General features: G+C 34.6%; 1 protein-coding gene across 1 annotated transcript in view; it reads right to left on the bottom strand.

Moving 5' to 3' along the window:
* The window catches only part of LOC150092342 (uncharacterized), a 54,013-nt gene extending 30,158 nt beyond the window's left edge, over positions 1-23,855 (bottom strand). Inside the window, exons 1-2 of the mRNA XM_090414979.1 lie at positions 23,373-23,855; positions 6,935-7,114 (exon numbers count right to left, since the gene is read on the bottom strand). Of these exons, the coding sequence (XP_090271105.1) occupies positions 6,935-7,114; positions 23,373-23,444 (252 nt within the window). The 5' untranslated portion in view covers positions 23,445-23,855. The remainder of the gene's footprint in view (positions 1-6,934; positions 7,115-23,372) is intronic.
* Positions 23,856-24,537: the final 682 nt, after the last annotated feature.

The raw sequence follows: 24,537 nt of genomic DNA, 5'->3' as shown, positions 1-24,537 counted from the left end.
TTCTGATGGGGCCAAAGGCAAAACTATTCAGTGGTTTTAAAACTTTCGCTATGCTTTCAACAATGCCTTGCACAGTGATTTCCTCTGTAATTGAAATAGTAGGGATTTCTACTATTACATTTTAAGGATTCTTTTGACAAAAGAATCCTTAAAACCTTAAATTTGTTTTTAAATGGGGAGGAGAAAAATTATATCAACAAATCGAAGGAACAGCCAGGAACAATCTTATTTCTCCTTACTATCTTCCTCCAATTTCTTCATGGAACACTTTGAACAACTTATTTTTGATAACATTTCACCGAGACCTACTCACTGGTTCAGATGCGAATCCTAGTCAAAAGGCTGGAACTATTAAAACAGTACACCATGCCTATTCTTTGTTCTTCAGATGAACTGTTACAGAAAGAATTACAACATATTAATTCCACCTTTTTATCTAATAGTTTTAAGGATTCTTTCATCAAAAGAGCTTTTAACAGTTATAGTATTTCTACCTTTTCAAATACAGAGGAAATAACTCTCACTTCTATCCCTTAGGTGCAAGGCATTAGTGAACACACAGCAAAAGTTTTAAAACCACTGAATATTTTTGTTGCCTTTCATCCCATCAGAAAAATCTCCTAAGGACAAGCTTCCACCTCTCAATTATCCATGCATCTACCAAATTCCTTACTCTTGTGGATTATCTTATTTCAGACAAACAGGAAGATCTGCTTTTATTTGACTAAAAGAACAAGTCTTATATTAAATACCATGAGCCAGAACAGTCTGGACTTGTGGGGCATGCTATCAAAACTAAACATACAGTTTCTTGGAACAAGAAAAGAGGCCTTTATAAAAGTCGATTCCTCATAGAACGGCTTTATAAAGAAATGTGTGAAACTTTACTTCACTATCCTAACTTGAACAAATCCAATTGTCTAAATCTAACCCCTCTGTGGAAGGCACTTTTTAAATCAGCTAATCTTTCCAGCTTTATGATGTCTAAATATATATGATTTCTTTTTTTAATAAGTTAGGAAATTACTGACCTTTTATAGTTATTTTACATTAGCTACTTAGGTAGTGCTTTTTTAGAATTGTCTGGTTTAATTTAGTTTAATTGCCATTCTGTGCTCTTGTACTGATGATGCCCATGAACTTAGGCAAAAATTTTAGGCACTAATAAAGTTTTTTTGAGTTTTATTTCAGTGTTATAATTCTTTTCAATATGCCATTATTGAAACACACACACATGTAGAGAGAGAGAGAGAGAGAAAAGCATTTACCACTTTGTTGTTTATTTTGTTAGCTATCTGATTTAAGATATTTAATTTCACTTCCAAACTTTTACGTATATTGTTTTATTGAAATGACAGCACAGTGGTAAAAAAACACTGACCAGACATGCAGTCAGGAATACATATCCATACTTGAAGTAGAAAAAGCCATCAAAGGCTTAAAATGTGGAAAGGCAGCAGGAGTAGATGATATTCGACCAGAAATGCTGAAGTATGGTGGTATAAAAGCCTTACAGTGGCTGCACTGCATAGTTCAGAAAGCCTGGACAGAGGGACGAATTCCAGATGATTAGAGTAGAGCCCTCATAGTACCCATATATAAAAAGGGAAATAAAACTGAATGTGAGAATTACAGAGGTATTTCCTTACTGAGTGTTCCTGGCAAGATTTATGCAAGTATACTTGAGAAATGGTTGAGAAGAATTGTGGAAGAAAAGTTGATGAAGAACAAACTGGACTTGGGACAAATAGAAGCTGTCAGGATCAGATTTTCACTCTATGATAAATAGTTGAGAAAGCATGGAAATATAACAAAGATCTGTATTTAAGTTTTGTCGATCTGGAAAAGGCAAATGACAAGGTACCAAGAGAGAAGCTATACAATACGCTACAGTTATATGGTGTCAATGGTGCATTATATCAAGCAATACTTAGTCTTTATTTGAGTTGTAAGTCAGCAGTTAGAATTGAAAGGAGTACAGGAAGATGGTTTAATGTTATCTGGTGTGAGACAAGGATGTACATTATCCCCTCTGTTATTCATTATCTATATGGATCACATTATGAAGGAAAGTGGTATTAAACATGATATCAAAATTGGAGATGTTAATGTCAGCTCTTTGCTTTCTGCAGATGATAATATACTTCTAAATAAATCCGCTACAAGATTCTCTGACTAAACTGAATAACTGTTGTAACAGATATTATTATTATTATTCAGGCCTCCATGGAGTTAAAAGACTCATCGTGGGAGGTCCTTCCTAAGAACATAAAGTCTGTCAAGACTCATCAAGGGGAGGTCCCCCCTAAAGTCCCCGTTCTCACTCTCACCACTCTATCAGGCAATGCATTCCACAGTTCAACCACCCTCCATGCAAAGAAACCACTCCTCACCCTCTTGCTCACAGTTTCCTTTCGTAACTTCCAGGGATGGCCTCTTGTCATCACTCCTTCCCGCTGTTCAACCAAGCGAAAGATATGGTATGAAGGTCAGCAATAAAAATACAAAGACGATGAAAATAGGCAGATTCATTGAAAATGTCAACTGTGTAGTGAATGGAGAACCTGTGGAACAAGTAAACATTTCAGCTACTTAGGCACGATTTTTAGTGAGGATGGTAAATTCAATATAGAAATAGACAACAGAATCAACAAAGCTGGTATGGTAGAAAGTCAACTGAATAAATTCATATAGAATAAGAGAGAAATTAGTAGGAACACTAAATTAGCTGTATACAAGACAGTGTTCAAACCAGTTTTAACTTATGGATCCAAAAGCTGGGTCAGAAGTAAAACACTTGACCAAAGACTAGAGACTGCAGATATGAGAGTCCTGAGAAAGATTAGAGGCGTGAACAGATGGCATCAATGGCAATATCATATTAAAAATGAGGATATTAGAAAAGAACTTGACATTGTCAGCATCCAGAAATGCATTAGCAGAGCTAATCTCAAGTGGTATGGTCACTTAAACAGAATGGGTGAAGAAAGATTAGCAAAACAAGTGTTCTCTGCCAGGTTGGCAGCAAAATGACCCAGAGGAAGACCAAGATATAGGTGGATTGATACGGTACAAGGTGCCTTAGAAGATAAAAATATAAGATCTGATAATGATAATATTGGAGTCTTGACAAGTAATAGACTGATTTGGAGAAAAATTGTACATAGGAAGTTAGTAATGATGTAATTTTTTTCATATAGTACTATCATATCCTATAAACCCCTTGAGAGTACATGGCAGGAATTTGATGATGTTTTATTGAAGTGATGCAATAACCAATACCTTATGCATCTAGTTTGTTAAAGTAGTACATATAAATTCCATGTAATTCACAAAAAAGCTTTATCTTTAAATAGGAAGACTACTATAATTTCAGAGTAAATCTTCAAACTTTCTAATCTACTAAAAAGAAATGAGTTTATGCTATACATACATATGCACAACTTTAAAAAATGCACTCATCTTCTCATCCATGAAGTGAAAATTTTTAGTTGATGAGCAATATAAAAATCAGAAAAGTTTAATTATTAATTTAAGTAATATGGGTTCTATAGCATGTTTTATGCTGTAAATATTTTTTTAAACTACATTTTATGTTTTCTCCCTGGTGCAGGACACCATAGTGTACAGAGGATTTGAAATTGGCAGATCACCAATTAGTGTTGAGCAGGATAAAATTGAATTTCATATTAAAAAGAAAAACATGTAACCAAGTTTTAAAGCGAATAAAAGTTGAGCAACTCTCAGATGTGAACTGTAGACTAAAATACACGAACATGATTGAAGAAAAAAATGGAAGAGTTTGAGAACAGCAACCAAACCTTGGAGATTCAGTGGCAAGGCCTGAAGAAAATACTGATTTATTCAGCCAAAAGGCATGTGGTGAGGTTGTCTGCAAAGATAGAAAAATCTTTGAAGAAAGTATATCAAAAGTTCCTGACAATAAGTCAGCTTGGAGAATACAGAGACAAATGTAAGAAAGATAAACTCTGTGTAAAACTAGTTAAACAAAAGTCATGGGAGGACTTTGATAAGAACATAGAAAATAAATATCAAGAAGGTGGCAAGATATTCTGGAGGTTGTTGAAGAAGCTCAGAAATGGAGGAAAGAGTGCTGTAAAAGGAATTAGAGATGATAAAGGTGACATGAAAACAGGAGAAAATGATATCCTTGAAGTATGGAGTAATTATTCAAAAAATTGCTAAATGAAACAAGCAGTGATGACAGCACAGTGGTAAAAAAACACTGAACAGGCATTCAGTCAGGAATACATATCCATACTTGAAGTAGAAAAAGCCATCAAAAGCCTGAAGAACAAGCTGAGTTCAGGCCAAATAGAGGCTGTCAGTATCAGATTTTCACTTTATGACAGATAGTTGAGAAATCATGGGAATATAACAAAGATCTGTATTTAAGTTTTGTAGATCTGGAAAAGGCATATAAGAAGGTGACAAGAAAGAAGCTATTCAATACACTACAGTTATATGGTGTCAATGGGGCATTATACCAAGCAATACTTAGTCTTTATTTGAGTTGTAAGTCAGCAGTTGGAATTGAAGCACAGGAAGGTGGTTTAATGTTAAATCTGGTGTCAGACAAGGATGTACATTATCCCCTCTGATATTTATTATCTATATAAATCACATTATGAAGGAAAGTGGGATTAAACATGATATCAAAATTGGAGATGTTAATGTCAGCTCTTTGCTTTATGCAGATATTATACTTCTAAATAAATCAGCTAAAGCCTGAAAGATTCCCTGACTAAATTGAATAACTGTTATAATAGATATGGTATGAAGGTCAGCATTAAAAGACAAAGACAATGAAAATAGGCAGAAGCATTGAAAATATCAATTGCATTGTGAATGGGAAAACCTATAGAACAAGTTAAACATTTCAGCTACTTAGGTACGAGTTTTAGTGAAAATCATAAATTAAATATGGCAATAGACAACAGAAACAACAAAGCTGGTATGGTAGGAAGTCAACTGAACTAATTTCTCTCTTATTCCGTATAAATTTCTTCAGTTGACTTCTACCATACCAGCTTTATTGTTTCTGTTGTCTATTTCCATATTTAATTTATGATTTTCACTAACAATCGTGCCTAAGTAGCTGAAACGTTTAACTTGTTCTAAAAGTTCTCCATTCACAATGCAATTGATATTGCATTGTGAATGCCACTAATTTCTCTCTTATTCCGTATACAAGACAGTGCTCAAACCAATTTTAACTGAAGGATCTGAGAGCTGGGTCAGAAGTAAAACACTTGACCAAAGACTAGAGACCGTAGATATGAAAGTCCTGAGAAAGATTAGAGGCGTGAACAAATGGCATCTATGGCAATATCATATTAAAACGAGGATATTAGGAAAGAACTTGACATTGTCAACATCCAGGAATGCGTTAGCAGAGCTAATCTCAGGTGGGGTCACTTAAACAGAATGGGCGAAGAAAGATTAGCAAAACAAGTGTTCTCTGCCAGGTTGGCAGCAAAACGACCCAGAGGAAGACCTAGATATAGGTGGATTGATACGGTACAAAGTGCCTTAGATGATAGAAATATAAGACCTGATCATATTGGAGTCTTGACAGGTAACAGACTGATTTGGAGAAAAATTGTAGGTAGGAAATTAGTAATGATGTAAGTTTTTCATGTAGTACCATCATATCCTGTACACCTCTTGAGGGTATATATGTATATATCAGGAATTTGATAATGATGATGATATTTTTTTACTTCACTTATTGCATTTATTGGGGCATGAAAGTTTACAAACTGTTTTGTTAACTATGATTGATTTTGTCATAATGGAATACATTCAATAAGTATGCAGGTATAAAAATATTTAAAGAGTGCTCAAGCATAATGCAAAGTAACCAGCTATTCACAATACAGTAATGTTTTATTTTATTTATTTATTATTTTAAAGTGACAAAATAAAAATTAAACCAATTACTGATAGTGGTAATTGGCCTATTTTGTGTCTAGCAATGCATTCAGAAAACCTGAATCATTAATAATGGATGTTAAAACTTAGATGGAAAAAGAAGTATTACAGATTTTTAATATTTTCCTAAAATATAATTTTTTATACTGATTGTAAAAATACAAACTAAATATTTTTTAAATGCATTTTTAGCAGCTACTGCATCATGTGACATCAATGTCCATCTGCCAAAATTTCAATGCCAATGAGAATTCAGAAAACCCACTGGCGTAGTTAAATATGTGGTTTTAAATGTTTTTCCCAACATTTATTTATAGTGGCAAAGGGAAAAGAAAACTGGACTTTTTCACAGAAGTGAAAGTTTAAGAAGCTAAAACATGTATGAAAATGGCAAAGATAGTCACGTGTCACTAATAAAATGCATGAGTTTCTCTTTCATGTCTTACTGATAAACACTAACATATTAGTTGACATAGTGTCTTCAACACTGATAGAGTAAAAAATTAGCCATAGAATTAACTATAGCTTTGTTATAGTGTTAATTCTATGTGACTGTGATATATCAGGTGATCCAGATTGACACCTGACTAGTGACATTTGCCTAACTATAAGCTAGCACAAACTTTTTCAAACCATGTGTGTGTGTGCGTGTGTAAAAACTGCTAACAAGTGCTGTTGCTACTCTAGCACAAATCGAGAATCAACTTGTAATATTACATACATGCATATAAAATCTGACTAAAAATATGATCCACTTTTACCTCAAAAACATTAGGCTGCTGTTTTTGGGGTGCTACAGTCACCTTGACACAAACTTTTTCAAACCATGTGTGTGTGTGTGTGTGTGTGTGTGTGTGTGTGTAAAAACTGCTAACAAGTGCTGTTGCTACTCTAGCACAAATCAAGAATCAACTGGTAATATTATATACAGATACACACATGCATATAAGATCTGACTAAAAATATGATCCACTTTTACCTCAAAAACATTAGGCTGCTGTTTTTGGGGTGCTACAGTCACCTTGACACAATCCGTAAGAGTGATGATTTTAGTAGGGGACTGTCGTAAGAAACTATCTTCAGTATCAAATACTTCTAACCGCTGAATTCCATTATTACTGGCTTTGTACAAAGCAGAAAACTTTTTATTCCATGTTTTCTATAACAAAAACATCATATTACAGTACACAGAAAGGTTGTTGCATTTTTTTTTTTTTTTTAACTATACAGGTACAGTATTATATTCATAAGAACTACACAAAAGTAAAGTTTTAAAAAAATAATGTCCTATTCAAACTTAAGGAATTGATTCTGTAAGGTTTTTTTTTTTTTTTTTTTAATATAAAAGTTTAATATCAATGTGATTTCTGATGTGGGGATGTTCCAACTGTAAGGAAAAAATGAGAATACCATGCTAATATTTATTTTGAATTTAAGATATCAAAACATTTTGTAACCTATAAACTCCTTACAAAGTTTAAAATCAATATTTCAAGAAATGATCAAAAACACCGTACTGTCTACCCACAGTAACGTTTGAGAACCATAGCTCACAGAGTGCCAAGAGTCAATTCATGTTGAAGGGGAGAAAGGAATAAGCAATGTACAAATTTGTAAAAAAATGCAAAATCACATGCTTTGTCTGTTGCTATACTAGCTTGATTTTTGTTGTCTCATTTTTGCATTGATTATTTTCGTATTTATTTGTAAGATGGATCCAGTACCATCATGTTCTGGTGTTAAACCTTTCAGTAGCGCTTGGAAAAAATATTGTATAATGTGCTTCTAATGATTCTTTTTCTGAAGAAAAGAATCATTAGAAGGTTTTCTTCTTCCAATTTCTCAGGCCACAAAATGTGCAAGTGAAATTGCAGACATATCAGAGTCGACTGCTAAAAGAATTTGTAAGGAATCAAAAGGTGAAGATAAGCCAAAATTTTAAATCTCCTAAAAAACATCGAAAATGTAGCTTTGAATGATTTTGATGTAGATGTTATAAGAAGAACTATTCACTAATTTAGCACTGTCAATAAAAAAGGTGTCAACTGTTCCTAAATTGATTCCTGTACAGAAATAAATAATTTTCCTTGGAAAAGAGAAACTAAGGAAAATACTTCATGTAATTGAATTTTGTTTCAAAAAGTCACAGAATAAAAGTAAACTTATTATGGAGCAAAGTGACAGTTTTATCTAGAACACAGTATTTGAGAGCAATACAATGCTTCAGGGAGAAGAAAAGACCGATTGTGTATCTAGATGAAACTTGGATGGACAGTAATTTAACTTCTGGAAAATGTTGGCAATTTGAAGAAGAATGTGGAGTGTTATAAACTAGAAATGCCTTGTGGTGCATAATAATATTGTGTGCAGATAGAGAAATGGGTTTTAAACTGAATTCAAATTTACTTTACAAAGCCATTTCAACAACTAGAGATTACCATTGGCAAATGAATTCTACAATCTTCAAAAAGTGGGTAGAGAAAAAAACTGATTACAAACTTTTCTAAAAATGCAGCTGTTATAATTTATAATGCTCCATGTCACTCCATCCAATTAAACAAAGTTCCAAATTCTTCTAATATGAAGAAAGTCATTATGGACCAGTTCTCTGCAAATAACATTTCTCTTTTCCCAGATATGCAAAAAATTGAATTGCTCAACTTGGTCAAAAGAAACTCACCTGAAACTAAACTATTTAAATGTGTCATGATGCTCAAAGAGCATGGGATTCCTAGCTTTGAAACCAGAACCATATCATTGTGATAATAATGCTATTGAGTATGTTTGGACAGAAGTGAAGAATTTCATTCGTCATCACAATGTAACTGAGTATACTGATATGTTGAACCTTTTTAAGTTTTCAGAACTTGAGAAAATATTACTCTCATGTTGACTCAGTGGAAAATATGTATTGGGACAGAGATGGAATTATGGAAGAATTATGCGAACCTTTGGCGATTAATGTAAGTGAAAGTGGTGGCGATTCAGATGAGTATGAAGATCAAAAGGATTTGATAAAGGTATTTTTTTTTTTGAAAATTTTATGCATAGTTTTGTTAAAGAGTCATAACAAGTCATAAATAATTAATCGGTTTAGGACATTAAAGTATCTGAGTTCTCTCAACTGTAATTTTAAAATGGCTAAGGGCATTTGAAAAATGTTTTTTTTTTTTTTTTTTTTTTTGCATAATTTTTTTTTTTATACAAAACTTTCTTGAAAATAAATTTTGCCTACAATATTTTTTATTTTATACCTTTTTTTAAATTTTGTTAATACTGTATATACTGCTGATAATAGATGAATTGCAGCCAAAAAAAAATAGGAGATAGGCAGGAGGGTGTTCATTTGAAGCAGTCTGTGTGAAATTAAGACCACTAAAACAAATATACAGCTGGTTGTTGCTATAGGCCAGGAAGTTCTAGAGATGATCTGGAAGACATGCATCGCCAAATTAGTACAATAAGTAGAGGTCGAGTGATTATTATGGGGCACTTCAACTATGGAGATATAAACTGAAAGGAAGAGAAATCCCATGGCAGGAAGGAAATAGAATTTATACACCTACTAAGAGATAATTACCTAATGCAGCATGTGATGAAGAAGACTAGGGATGAGAGAATATTAAATCTGGCTTTAGGATCAGAAGAGCAATCCATAACCCAGGTGACCATGCAGTCTTGACTTAGAGATCGTAAAACAAGAGGAATATTCTATCAATAAGGGTATATGTGGAACTACAAGGCAGGTGATCACGACAAACTTAGGAAAAAGCTTAAATCTGTGACATGCCACTGTAAAAATCCGATGTTGCAAAATATAAACTATCTAAAACATCGACTTTTTACAGTGGGAACACACCTAGTTTTCTCTTGTACAAATGTATGTAAAGTTATCTGTATAAAGAGAAAAATAAGCCCAAATGGAATTATCTTGCTCATTGTTTAAGAAGAGATATAGAAGTGTTGAAACCAAGAGCAACGCCTGAAATTCGGCATGTCTTTTGAAAATTGTTTGCTAGTCCCATCGCAGGTGACCTTCAATGTCAACATTGAAAGGGTGTGGCATGAATCAAAAGGAAAGGCCCGTAGGCAGGATTAAGGAGGTAAAGGGAGAAAGTAAGATTGTCGGCGAAAATTCGAGAAACATTATCCAGGGTTCTCATAACTACTCGCAAGGGGATGTTAGGGGTCCCAAAAACTTAATCCAAGGTGCAGGGACACTGGTGTTCAAAAGGTCTGGTTCTGAGATGAGAAAGGGCTTCCTTTTCTTCATCCTGCATGATCCATCCATGAGAGACTGAGATTGAGAGGTGCTGGTTGGTTCCGGAGGGGAAGATGGAGACCCGTCCACCAATAACCACTCCAGTTCACAGCCGAAAGATATCTGGAGGCGAAAAGTCAAGGAGAAATCTTGCCGTAATGGTCTAGCTCTGCCGCTCTGTCGAGTAAGTGCATGCCCTGACCTACCCTACGCAATTCTTTGCCGGGCAGTTCAAGACGCCGGAAAGCCTACCCCATATTCCGATAGCTGTCGTGACTATTCGTCGGTACCCTGTGATTCGACAAGGAGAATCTCCAAAACATGGAACAGTGGAGAATGCCCTTAAACGCCTAGAAGGAACAAGGAAGATACATGCAAGATAGGAAGAGACCCACATGAGTCTATTCATTAAATGCTTGTGAATTAAGAGAAATTTCCCTATCGAACTATAAGATTGTCTAATTTAAGGAGACAGTATTTAGTGTGTGAGCATTGTTATTAACCGTAAGTGATTACTAATGAATGAAGCATGAGTGTAGTTAATTTCCCACAGAAGAGGTTGGGCTATTGATTTTTCCTTGATAATCATGTGTGTGCTTGTGATAAATTTTATGTTAGAGTATTTACCTGTTATCGTATCATAGGAATGTTTAAAACTTGATGACATTGATTGTGCTATTGTAATTATCAAAGTTATGACTAAGGGGTTGAAAGAAATGAGTTTTTAAGAGATATGTTTGTATTCATGCGTATGAACTCATGTTGTATGTAAAACTTTTGATAGTTGTATTATAAAGTATACTTGTTGAAGATCTGACTAAGTGAGTGTGAGAGAATATATTAGGAACCAAGTTGAGAGATTGTGCAAGACTGAGAACTAAAATTTTTCATGAATGAAACTTGTATTTTCATGAGATGTATATCAATCATTAGACTGGCAATTAAAATTATTGTTGTTGTTTTAAAATTAATTTGTATGATTCAAATCTTTTGCAATGCACTGATCCAAAAAACACAATACGGACCTGAAAGCAGAAACCCAATAGTTAGAAGCGACTTAAGTTAAATAGCGGATAATTTAGCCATGACTGCAAACCTTGGTGAATATAGAATAAATGATTCCTTGATCTACTAAGGTATAAAAGCTTTCTTTTGCTTATAAGGTAATTTCAGAGGTGCAGTCATCCACAAATAAATATCTGGAGATCGTAGGCATGAGAAAGAATACTTAAGGTAGAATAGGAAAGGAAATAAAATAAGTTAGAGCCATCAATAAATTTATTGGAGAGAAACAAAATTTAATAAATTAACGAAGAGGTCTTAATGATAGTGTATTGTTATCGCAGTTGTTGAAATATCGACAATATTAAGCCAACATAATCGAGATAATAAATAAAGTTAGTTAATAGGTAATATTAACAGAATTAAGTTAAAGAAAATAAAAGGTTTTAATAAAAAAAAAATGAAAATATATCACAAATATAAAGTAATAATTTACACCATAAAACACTGCAAGGTAAGTATGTTAGTAGTGCATGGGATATAGCTAAGGGTCATCTAGAGGAAGCAATATTAAAATATTAAATTGTATACTTAGGTAAGGAGGATTACTCAGGCAGGAATTAGATGGATGAGTAATATCATTAAGCTCAAGCTGCAGAAAAAGAAAATGCTGTGGAGGCTTATATAAAGAGAAAGCTGACTGGTGAACTCATGAACAGTAACAAGGCTCAGGCAAGAAAGGTGACCAGCATGGCAAGGAAGGCAAAATCAGATTATGAGAAGAATCTAGTCAAACAGGCCAAAGGAAATACCAAAGAGTTCTTTCATTATGTGGCAAGTAAGAGGAAGAATGACTATGGAAGATTAAACTTAATGAGTGAGTGAAGATGGTCATGAGGAGACAGAAGCAGATAAAATAGTTGAGTTGCTGAGTGACCACTTTGCAAGGGTATACCATCCTAGTGAGTTTACTACTTTAACCTATGTGACAACACTAATTTGGGAAAAGAGATGAACTGGAGGTTTGTTTCAGTAAGGAAATACCGTGAGTAGACATTAATTAAAATTATAATAATGGAATTAACTCACAAAATATTATTAATTAGTAGAATTTTCGCCACAGTGTCACAGGCATCTTCAGTACATGTAAAAAGCTAATTAAACAATAACTGACAATTCCAAAAGTGCTACTTAAGTAGTTAATGTAAGATAACTAAAAAAGGTCAATGCATTTCCTAACTTATTTAAAAAAAACAAAAAACAGATAAATAAAATAAATAAATTATATATATACACAATTAAAAAGTTAGGAAATATTAGCTGATTTAAAAAGTACTATCTCCCACAAAGGGGATAGACGTAGACCATCAAATCTGTTTACGTTAGGAGAGTGAAGTAAAGTTTCACATGTTTCTTTATAAAGCTGTTCCACGAGGAACTGACTTTTGTGACGGACTCTTGTCTTGTTCCAATGAACTCTGTCTAGTGTTGATGGCATGCTCTGCAAGTCTAGACTGTTCAGGTTCAAGATATTGAATATAAGACTGATGTTCTTCTAGCCGAATAAAAGCAGATCTTCCTGTTTGTCCGAAATAAGTTAACTCACAAGTGCAAGGAATCTGGTAAACACCTGGATAACTGAGATGCAGAAGCTTGTCATTTGGAGAAGTGAGAAAGGTGGAGATATTTCTGATTGGTAGAAAGGCAACAAAAATATTTAGGGTTTTAAAACTTTTGCTATGCATTCACTAATGCCTTGCACATTAAGGGATAGGAATATGCGTTATTTCTTCTGTATTTGAAGAGGAAGATATATCAAAACTACTCAAAGCTCTTTTGATGAAGGAATTCTTATATCCATTAGATAATAAAGAAGAAATAATATATTGCAATTCTTTCTGTAATAGTTCATCGGAACAACAAAAGGAGTGGGCTCGATGAACCATTGTTTTAATAGTTCCTGCCTTTTGATTGGGATGGTGATGAGATTCAACGTGGATATAATGGCCTATATCAGGGGCGAATGCTGGTCTTGAAATTCAGGCTTGCTCTTGTTATCATTCAGGGGTGAGAGGCGTGACCGAAATCTGATTATCGGAATAATGAATTACAGGTAACCCTCTTATAACGCGGACGTTAGGTTCCATAGAATGGCGCGTTATATAAATCGTGTTATGCGAGACTCGGATCACATACAAAAAGTATGGTTATGTTCCGAAATCGGTTTTTTTTTTTTTTTAAATTATTTAAACAACAATGACATATCCAACAAAAATATATTTTTATTTAATTCATGTAAGTTAAGAAAACATATAAACTATGACACAAATACATAGTATAAAATTATCTCGATTTATCGACAAATACATAATATAAAATATAAATTGGTTAATAAACATTAGTTTTGTCACGTAATCACCTGATGCATTACAAAACAGTAGAGTAATTCTGTCTTTCGAAACTTCGAATCCAGGAGCTGATCTTTCATTTTTCAAAATATAGGTGCGTTTTGACATTTTGTTCCAATATAACCCGGATTCATCCGCCATTGAACACCTGGTCTGCATTATAAATGTTTATAAACTTTGAGAGTTTTTTGTTTAATAAGATTTCCATCTAAAGGAATTTTCTTTTGAGTGCATCTTCTTTCCAAATCATTAGAGATTTTTTCATTTTTCTCTTAGAAAATTGCATACACAAGCAACGAGTTTTGCACTTACCGTTGACCCAGCAATCATACTGTTGATTGCTGGGTCAACGGACTGTCTCAGATTTTATGTTCATTGTGTGAATTGTTGATTCATTTAAATTCAAATTTTCTCCATTTTTCAACCGATCCATGATTTTAATTTTTTTTCTTCGAGACGAATTTTCTTTTCAATATTCATTTTTTCCCTTTCAATGAAATTTGTGGCCATTACTATAAAAATAATTTTTTTACATAAAAAAGCATTACATATTAATGATGTATGTAACTTACCAGAAAATAAAGTGCTCAGCTTGAGATAACACACTTATGATTTTTAATGCACTTTCCTGGCAGAAAACGAAGACAATTCAATAATAAACACTTTATATGGTATACAATTGATGTACATGCGTGCTAAATGGTGTTTCCCCTAATATAAATTCGCAACTTATAACTACCTGCACGATACGGGCAGGCACAAATTTAATGAAGATAAATTTAGATGTTTAAGTTGCGCGGTGAAAAATATACGAAAAGATAAAGGGTTACTACAATTTCTAGACTGTGATTTTGTCAAAACCGGTTTGTATAAATACCGCATTGAACAAGGGTTACTACAATTTGTAGACCGCATTATATTGAAACCGTGTTGTATAAGTACCGCGTTATACGAGGGTTACCTGTACTGACCATTTAAAACTATATATTATATTTAGAAATTTATGTACACTTAATCATACAAATACAACATTTATTTTACAAATGATATTCTATATTTTTCAATTTAGCTACTTGAATACAAATTCTACTCTATGATTCTTCTTTATGAACTGGTCAATAACATCATCATAAAAAGTTGGTCGTAACTTAATTTTCCCAAGCAACAAGCACACTTGTAAAGGTTGCTGAAGCTCACTGGTTAGAGCTACGTTGACTGCATATGGCCTGTGGTTTAAACAACAGAGTAAGACGACGTGAAATGGCTATGCACTTGCATAAAATCACAGTGCTGCTGCGAGGACCTGTAAGCTCCTAAAACCGAGCAAGCCAAGGTAGCTTTGACTAGACGAGCAAGCATCAGCCTTCGATACCCAATGCAAAGCTCAATTAGTGCTGCACAAGCTTAAGACGTTTTCTGTCTACAAAAATAAAAGCCTAAATGGAATGCTTATAAATGCATGCATTTATTAACAAATAAATAGTACTTTTTTCTCAATTAATGAGCTTGCGCAGCAAGCATGGAGAATTCGCCACTGGCCTGTTTGAGTCTTCTTATAGACTGAGAAATGTAGGTTACCATCTGGTTGGCGAAGAATTAAAAGATCTAAAAAGGCTAACTGCTTATTTACTTCTAGGGATGAAGAATCCTTGGATGAAGTGCATTTAATTTAGAGGGAAACTGTTGTAATTCATCAGAAGAGCCATTCCAGATAGCAAAAAATGTCATCTACATATCTGAACCAATGAGTAGATCTAGGAGAAATATTGTCAAAAGTACCTTGTTCAAAGTGTTCCATAAAGAATTTGGCAATGAGCAATCCTATTTCTCCTGCTATTGCCAACTTCTTTATGGAACACTTTGAACAAGGTATTTTTGACAATATTTCTCCTAGACCTACTCATTAGTTCAGATATGTAGATGACATTTTTGGTATCTGGAATGGCTCTTCTGATGAATTACAACAGTTTCCCTCTAAATTAAATGCACTTCATCCAAGGATCCAGTTCACCCTAGAAGTAAATAAGCAGTTAGCCTTTTTTGATCTTTTAATTCTTTGCCAACCAGATGGTAACCTACATTTCTCAGTCTATAAGAAGACTCATACAGGCCATTATATCCATGCTGAATCTCATCACAATCCCAGTCAAAAGGCAGGAACTATTAAAACACTGGTTCATCGAGCCCACTCGTTTTCTTCTTTGGATGAACTATTACAGAAAGAATTGCAATATATTATTTCCTCTTTTTGATCTAATAGATATAAGAATTCCTTCATCAAAAGAGCTTTGAGCAGTTTTGATATATCTTCCTCTTCAAATACAGAAGAAATAACGCATATTGCTATCCCTTAATGTGCAAGGCATTAGTGAATGCATAGCAAAAGTTTTAAAACCCTAAATATTTTTGTTGCCTTTCTACCAATCAGAAATATCTCCACCTTTCTCACTTCTCCAAATGACAAGCTTCTGCATCTCAGTTATCCAGGTGTTTACCAGATTCCTTGCACTTGTGAGTTATCTTATTTCGAACAAACAAGAAGATATGCTTTTATTCGGCTAGAAGAACACCAGTCTTATATTCAATATCTTGAACCTGAACAGTCTAGACTTGCAGCGCATGCCATCAACACTAGACAGAGTTCATTGGAACAAGACAAGAGTCCTTCATAAAAGTCGGTTCCTCGTGGAACAGCTTTATAAAGAAACACGTGAAACTTTACTTCACTCTCCTAACTTAAACAGATCCGATGGTCTATGTCTATCCCCTTTGGAGATAGAAAAGATTAGCTGATTTAAAAAGTACTCACTTTTTTTAATTGTGTATATATATAATTTATTTATTTATCTGTTTTTTTTTTTAATAAGTTAGGAAAATTATTGACCTTTTTTAGTTATCTTCCATTAGCTTAGGTGTGCCTTTTGGAATTTTAGTTATTGTTTAATTAGCTTTTTACATGTACTGAAGATGCCTGTGATACTCAGGCAAAAATTCTACTAATAAATAATATTTTATAAGGACCGAAGAACTTGGAAGAGGAAGGTTAAAGATCGGTGTGCCGACCCCATTTAACATGGGATAAGGCATAGCGAAAGAAGAAGGAGAATTCTGTTATTAAAATTTTAATTAATGAATTGGAGCTTCTTAGGATATTGCAGAATCTTAATGTAAATACAGCTGAGAAATTAGATGGGACATCAGCTAAGATTTTGAGAGAATGTGCAAGAGAACTGGAAATGCCTCTGGCTAGGCTCTTTAATTTAAGGCTCTGGTAGAGTTCCAAGAGATAGTGCAAAGAGAGCAAAATAATTCCCTTGCATAAGAAGGGTTTTAAGACTGCAGTCAGACCAATCAGTATCTCAGGCGAGGTGGTAAAAGTACTAGAAAAATTGGTCATAAAGAGAATTCAAGAATGGGTAAATAAAAATATGATACTGTATGAGGGTCAACATGGCTTTGTGAAGGGTCTGTCATATCTTAGTAATTTACCAAATTTTTACAATAGAGACAGTTGAATTGGGTTGGATAAAGGAGATGGCTACACAATGATTTTGCAAAGGCATTTGACAGAAATTAGAACAAATGGGATGGGAATGACACTGGTTAAGTAGATAGGAGGATGGCTGCAGGACAGATATCAAAAAGTGGTATATGGAGGGGCCGAATCGAGGCGAAAAACAGGTGACTAGTGATGTGCCACAAGGTTCAGTGCTGGGACCATTGCTGTTTAATTTCTACATAAATGATATAGGAAATAACCTGAAAGGAAATATTCAGTTCTTTGCTGATGATGTGAAATTAGGTAGAGTAATAGTTAATCAAGGCAATGTTGAGAGCTTGCAGGACAATTTAAATACGCTGTCAATATGGGCAAAAGACAATAGGTGACAGTTTAATTTTGGAGAAATGTAAAATTATGCATTTTGGGAAAAATAGATTACAAGCCATGTATCATATTGATGGCACTATGCTCCATTAAACAGATGAAACTGGAGATTTAGGGATGGTAGTAGACAGAATTAAAGTTTAGAGGACATATTGCTAAGGCAGCCCATAAAATTACTTGGCTATTGAAAAACATATTAACATGTAGAGATAAGTTGTTATTCTTCCTCTTTGTAAGGCCTTGATACACCCACATCTGGATTACTGCATTCAAGTCTGGTTCCCTGGGTTTCTTGGGGATGAGGAAGCATTGGAGAGGATTCAGAGGCAAGTGACCAAGATGGTGGGTGGCCTGTGAAATGTGAGGATAGACTGAGGGTGTGTGGATTGCAGAAGTGGTTGTTAGGAGGAAAAGAGAGGATATGATAGAAATATTTAAGTTTCTTAAAGGATTTTATAAGACTGATGCAGGGGAAATGTTTCAACATGTGGCTAAAGGGACCAGAACACGGGATCGTCCCTGGAAGTTGAATAAAGGTGTGGTTAGTAGGGATGTGAGGACTAGATTATTTGCTTGGAGAGCTGTGACTGAGTGGAATGGGTTGCCAGAGTCAGCTGCTGTGGATGCTTTGTTAATGGATTGAAGGAGCATCCACAGCAGCTGACTCTGGCAATTGAAAAAAAAAAAAAATTTGAAAGAGCTCTGCATGGGAGGGATTCAACAAGTCTGATGAGTGAAAAGATGCACAAGGGTTGTTTTCTGGAAGGTGGAACAAGAAGGGTGACTGAAGCACTGGATAAGAGGAGTGAGTGAGTGAAAAAGTTGGTAGCAGCAGTTGGCACAAATTGCTGGTAATATGGAGAATGTAAAGATGAATGTTAGGTAGCCGTTGAGAGTGAAAAATAACAGTGTTATAGGTAAGGTAGTCAGTATGTTGCCCAAGTATGAAACTGATGAGTTGAGAAGACAAGTAAATATTATGAATGGTATTGAGCAGAATTGTGTGAGAAGTTCGTTTTGTGAACATGTGGAGCTGTATAAAACAGATGGGATACATTTAAATGTATTTGGTGTGAGTCAGCTGGAGAAACTATTGATGCAAAAGAAAGTAATGACTGAAGTGAACAGAAGACCTGAAGAAGAGAGGTGTTGTGGAAGAGCAGGAGTAGGGTGGGAGAATTTGTGAATGGAGAGATGAGTGTTGTGCATGAAAGAGAATGAGAGAAAAGGAGCACAAGATGGACGGAAACAGGTCGGAGGGTCAAGAAATGTGGATGATGGCTTCAGGAGTAGATGTGTGAATGTGCAAGGAAGGATTAAGATAGTCAAGGATGTGGGAAGGGTAACATTTAAGTCTGGGGAAAGGTAGGTGTATACTTTAAGTGAGGATAAAGAGGAATGGCTGGAGGAGAGGGAGTACAGAGAAGTCATATCCAAGAGATGGAGTCAGTGGGACATGAGAACCAGAAATGAGCTAGTGTGTTTACAAATGTCAGAAGTATTCAAAATAAGGGTAATAAAATGTTAATGTTGATAGAATTCATTTAACAGCACTTCTTTCTTTCAGGCAGAAAGAAAGAAGTGCTGTTAACAGCAGAGGAGTTGCACCCGTCTAAGGTGGAGATACAAGTAGCAAATAGTAACAGTGGTTTTGAAGCAATATAATGTGAAGTGGATGGGATAAAATGTTTAGTAAGGTGTTGCTATAAACCTGGTAATGTGGAGGGCAGTGAGAAGGAAATGCATAGTTTTTTTTTGGTCTGAATAATAAGAAAAGGGTGATCATTATGAGCAATTTTAATTATGGCAATATAGACAGGAATGAAGAGACAGCATCTGGACTCAAAGAGAATGAATTTGAGTTTTCGACAGACTACCTCAGGCAGTACATAACAGAGGGTACACGAAGATCAAGGATTTTGGATTTCATTATTTCATCAGAGGATGCTATTGCAATAAAATGAAATATCAATCTTTCTCCACTTGGTGAAAGTGTCCATGAAGTGACCACTTGCATGCTGGCTAGTGGGTTATATGTGGAACTATGCTAGGCATACTAGGTGTCTAGGCATATCCCAAAGGAAAGGAGATTAAATAAAAAAGATAGCTATAAAATGGATGACTGAAGAGGTGAAGCATGCAATCCAGAGGAAAAAAGCATTATGGAGATAGCACAAGATGAGTGGTAATTACATGAGAAATACAGAGAGCAAACCAAGAAGGTGACTTGATTGGTAAGGGCAATAAAAATACAGTATGAGCAGTTTCTTTTGATATGTGGCTAGCAGAACAAAGAATGATTATAGAAGGATAATGTTGATCAGTGATAGTGGTAGAATGATAGCCACTGAGGATATGTAAAATGAGCAATTGATTAACGTATTCCATCATTGTGAATGTAACACTGCAGAATGTGAGAGCAATAACGGAAGGAGGAAAAAGTCACTGATGATGAGTGATCAGGAGGTATAAGGAAATCAGTAAACTGATGTCAATAAGCAGTTCTTACAAGCTCGTTACAACCTCGTCATGCACCCACACTCACTCCAGTACCACTGCATCGGTCAAAGGTTGCAGCTCTTCTAAGTCTTACCGGAATTATTTTGGCTCCAAAAAGACATGTAGTTGGCCACCCCTGTTATAGACAAATCTGCTTGTCTAGAATTGTAATCAAGTGTTGGAGAGGCTACTAAGAACCATGATTTAGACCTGGGTTGACAGTAGAAGAATTCTCTTTGCTAAAGGAAAATCATGTTTTAAAACTCTGCTTACTTATTATAACAAGGTAGTAAATACACTGGACAAGGCGGGTGCATAAGCAGTAGCATATTTAGATTTTACAAAGGTCTTCGATATGCCACCACATGACAAGTCAGTAATTAAATTAGAACAGATGAGGGTTGGATGCTAGATTAGTGTATTGGATTGAAGACTGGCTGTTTTCAATCCAATACACTAATAAGTATCAGATAAGTATCAGACAGCCAGTCTTCCCTTATACATAACTGTCTGACAAGTATCAAACAGCTATGTATGGGGAAGTGATATCCCAGAAGAGGGGTGTCACTAGTGGTGTACCCCAGCAGTCTGTTATGCAGCCATTGTTTAATTTGTATGTAAATGACATTGAGAAGGGCTTGAATAATGATCTAGTTATTTACAGATGATGCAAAGTTGGGGAGAACTCTGAGGAACTCTCCTCGAGATTCAGATGCTGGAATCTTGCAAGAGGAAGAACATGAATAGACTGGGAAAGCGAGGCAAAGGAGATGAAAAATGGGAGTGATGGTGGATAGGGACCTGAAATTTCGGAGACTTTCTGCTAATGCATGGAAATCCCACAGACACTGATAGATTTCTCCATGCTTCATCTTACCAGCACCTCTAACAGAAAATAAGAATAATCAAAATTCAGTGGATCATTTGGGAAGGAATGAACAAATGCATCCTTCATAAAAATAAAGACAGGTAATAGGAATCTTAAGAATCCTTTGTGGTTCTTTATCCTTATGATCCAAAAACATGAACGTTGTTTAATCTTTACCCCATTGGTACTGTATGTGGGAATGATTATTATACTTTTCACATTCTCAAGTCCTACTCCTGAAAGCTTCAAGGGTTTATCAACAATTCTCCATGGAGTCAAAATACTCTTTAGGAAGTTTCAAAGGAAGTACAACACTGCCGTGCTATAATAGTTCTATAAAATGACTGAGATGACTGGACGTATCAAGTTTGGCACTTTGGAAAAAGTCATCATCATGCTTGCCAAGGACTTAGGCCCAGAGTGGTCTGTTCCAGCCTTAGAAGTCATCATTGAATTTCTTAAGAGGACGTCCCGGTTTTCATTTTCCTAGTGGTTTGTAATCAATTGAACAAATTTATATGGAATAAGAGAGAAATTATTTGAAACACTAAACCAGCTGTATACAAGACAGCATTCAAACCAGTCTTAACTTATGGATTAGACATAAAACACTTGATCAATGATTGGAGACCACAAATAGAGTTTTGAGAAAGATTAGGGGAGTGAACTGATGGCATCAGTGCCATCTTAATATTCATAAGGATATTAGGAAATAACTTAACTTGTTAACATTCAGGATTGTGCCAGCAGAGCTAATCTCAGGTGATATGGTCATTTAAACAGAATGGGAGAGGAAAGGTTAGTGAAACAAACAAGTGTTCTTTATCAGGATGGCAAGAAAAAGACCCAGAGGAAGCTCAAGATCTAAGCAGATTGATACTGTAAAAAGTACCTTAGAAGAGAGTAATATCATCATGTTGCTTGTCAAGGATTTACGCCTAGAATGGCCTTAGAAGTCATCGTTGAATCTCTTAAGAGGACGTCCTGGTTTTCTTTTTCTTAGTGGTTTGTAATTTAAGGCTCGTTCTGGTAATCTTTCTGATTTCATTCTTTCAACGTGTTCCATCCATTTATGCTTATATTTTTTAATTTTTTCTATTACTAATTCCTGGTTTAATTCTTTCATAATTTCTTCATTTCTTTTGTGATCGAATAGAGTATACTTTCAGTTTTTCCTCATAAACTTAATTTCAGCAGTTATTAATCTTTGTCTTTTTTTTTTTTTTTTTTTTATTGTCCAGATTTCTTCCATACAATAGGACTGGTAGGGCTAATGTATTGCATACTTTTAGTCTGATTTGTTTTTGAACTAGGTTAGGTTTAAATATACAGTTAATTACACCTGTTATTTTTAAATATTTCATAATTTTTAGGTTTATATCTTTTTCATATGTAATCATACACCCTATGTAGTTAAATGAATTTACCTGTTCTAAAATCTTATCTATCACTATTTTAGTTCTTACTGGATCTTGTCCTTTAAAGCCATCATTTTTGATTTTTCTGTTGATATCATCCATAACCTTTGGAATAATCTTCAGAAAAAGTGCCCAAGTAATATCATAAAATGGTCAAGTATATATATTTACAAACTTTGGAAAACAATATTATGTGTGCCAGTCTGGTTGGCCGAGCGGTTAGCGTATCTGCTCTCCAGCCAAAAGGCTGTGGGTTCGAATCCTGCTGTGGGCATGGATGTTTGCGATTGTCTGTGAAAATATTGTACTAGTATGAAAATACTAGATGATGTTGGTGTAGTTGATGGATTCAGTGGTGGAGACAGAGTTATATTGTAGGTGCCCTCCCTCGATGAGTCTTTGGACTCCATGGAGGGATTACATAATAGTAGTAATAATAATAATATATATATAATTGCAGTAAATAGTAATGTTTAAAACTGGTAAGCTATTTGATATAAAGAGACAATCTGCATTAATCATGCCTTTCATACTACATGCCAGGTATTTAAAACTACAAGCCCCCCCCCCCCAAGGTTTTGTGTAGTGGATTGACACCCTCACAAATTCAGTAATCTGTGAATGTGTAATTTAGTAATTTGTAAATTTAGCGAGTAAAGTACGCCCTCACAAATTACTGAATTTGCGAGAGCGTATTTGCTTTATTATCTAAATTTGTACAATAAATTTTAAAACAACCATGCGCATCAAGTTCAATTAAACTTATTTCAGTTCCTCTTTGAAAACTTCTGAGAAATCAAATTCATAATCTAGACAGAAATGAGCTTGTTCTAAGAAAAATAAAATATATGGAATTATGGAAAAAATTGAAGTAAAGTACAAAGCTAACCTGCGCTAAAAATAATTAAATGAGAAATATATAAATATCTATAACCCTACAATTTAATAACAAGTACTTCATTTATAGAATACGACGGAAGTTAGCATAGTTATATATAAGCAAACAGACCCGGACTACCGATTCATCAGAACAAAGTATTATGATACAAAATTGTCATCCTAATTTAATACATACCCGTAAAAATCCTTGAGGTGGAACATATAAATACCCGGTTTTAAAGGGAGTTTCCATGGCACCAACTGTCATGTTAACCTTAATTTTAGAATTAGTAGCATATCTTCCTATCTAAATACACGTACTCTAAATATGTACGTTTCAGATATCGACAGTAACGACATAGATACAGTTGATAAAAGTGAGGAAGTAGCAAGCGGGCATAATGACGTCCGTTTTGCATCACCGCTCTAGCAGGGTGCAGTTTGCATCATATATATGAGTGCCTAACCTAACATCGCAAGCAATCAGGAAGGTGGTTGCTTGCTAAAATAATCAAATAATAATTTTGTAGAAGGGAATGGTTACTATGATACAGTCGTGACTAAATCAAAAAGAGAAAATGTTCCAAAATCCTACTACCATAATAAGAACTCAGATATCATCAGGTGTCCACTCACGCCCACATGATAACATAAAACTTCTTAGTATCAAACATCTCCGTATTCAATGTTTTCAACTTCTGCACCCTCTACCGACTTCAACCAAAAAAAGCGAAATCAAAATCCATACGCTTGACTGATACAAAGAATCTCTCATCAAGCTGAAATGGAATCATCAAAATTTATTATTTTTTCAAAATGAATAAATAAATAAATAAATCCGCTAATGCCTTTTAGTTTCCTATAAGGGAGTAGGGAAGGCCGTTTTATCCCTAGAAAAAAACATTGGTTATCGTTAATTATATTTACTTATGTATTTTCAGTTTTAAAAACGACTATTGATTACCATCCGCTATATAAAAAACTACTAGACTTTTTATTCCCAAAAAAGGAAATTAGAAAGAAGGGGGGGGCATCCACCCTTAGCCAATCACAGATCGCTGGCGCAAGAATATCGATGATTTTAAATAGATATTCGAATCATTGTTTATTATTGATTTTATATTTTGTTTATTATTTTCAGATTTTTAAAAAAGATAATGATCTGCTGCTATAGTTGTTATTACGCATGTACATATTATTATTAGACTCGGAGTAAAGTCCATGGCATTACATAAGCAGAAGAAAGATAATTATTGATTTGATACTGACACTGAATAAAGAAAATATGGTCCAGATAGTTACACGGCCCAGACACTGGATACATTTCTAGTGCATTTAAATAGTCAACATCCTAAAATCCA

Source organism: Typopeltis vanoorti, chromosome 26 (genome assembly GCF_054136105.1).
Source record: "Typopeltis vanoorti isolate ZY-2024b chromosome 26, IOZ_Tvanoo_1.0, whole genome shotgun sequence".
Classification (NCBI taxonomy): Eukaryota; Metazoa; Arthropoda; class Arachnida; order Uropygi; family Thelyphonidae; genus Typopeltis; species Typopeltis vanoorti.
The sequence above is the reverse complement of the archived record's forward strand: the minus strand, read 5'-3'. Positions and strand labels throughout refer to the sequence as shown.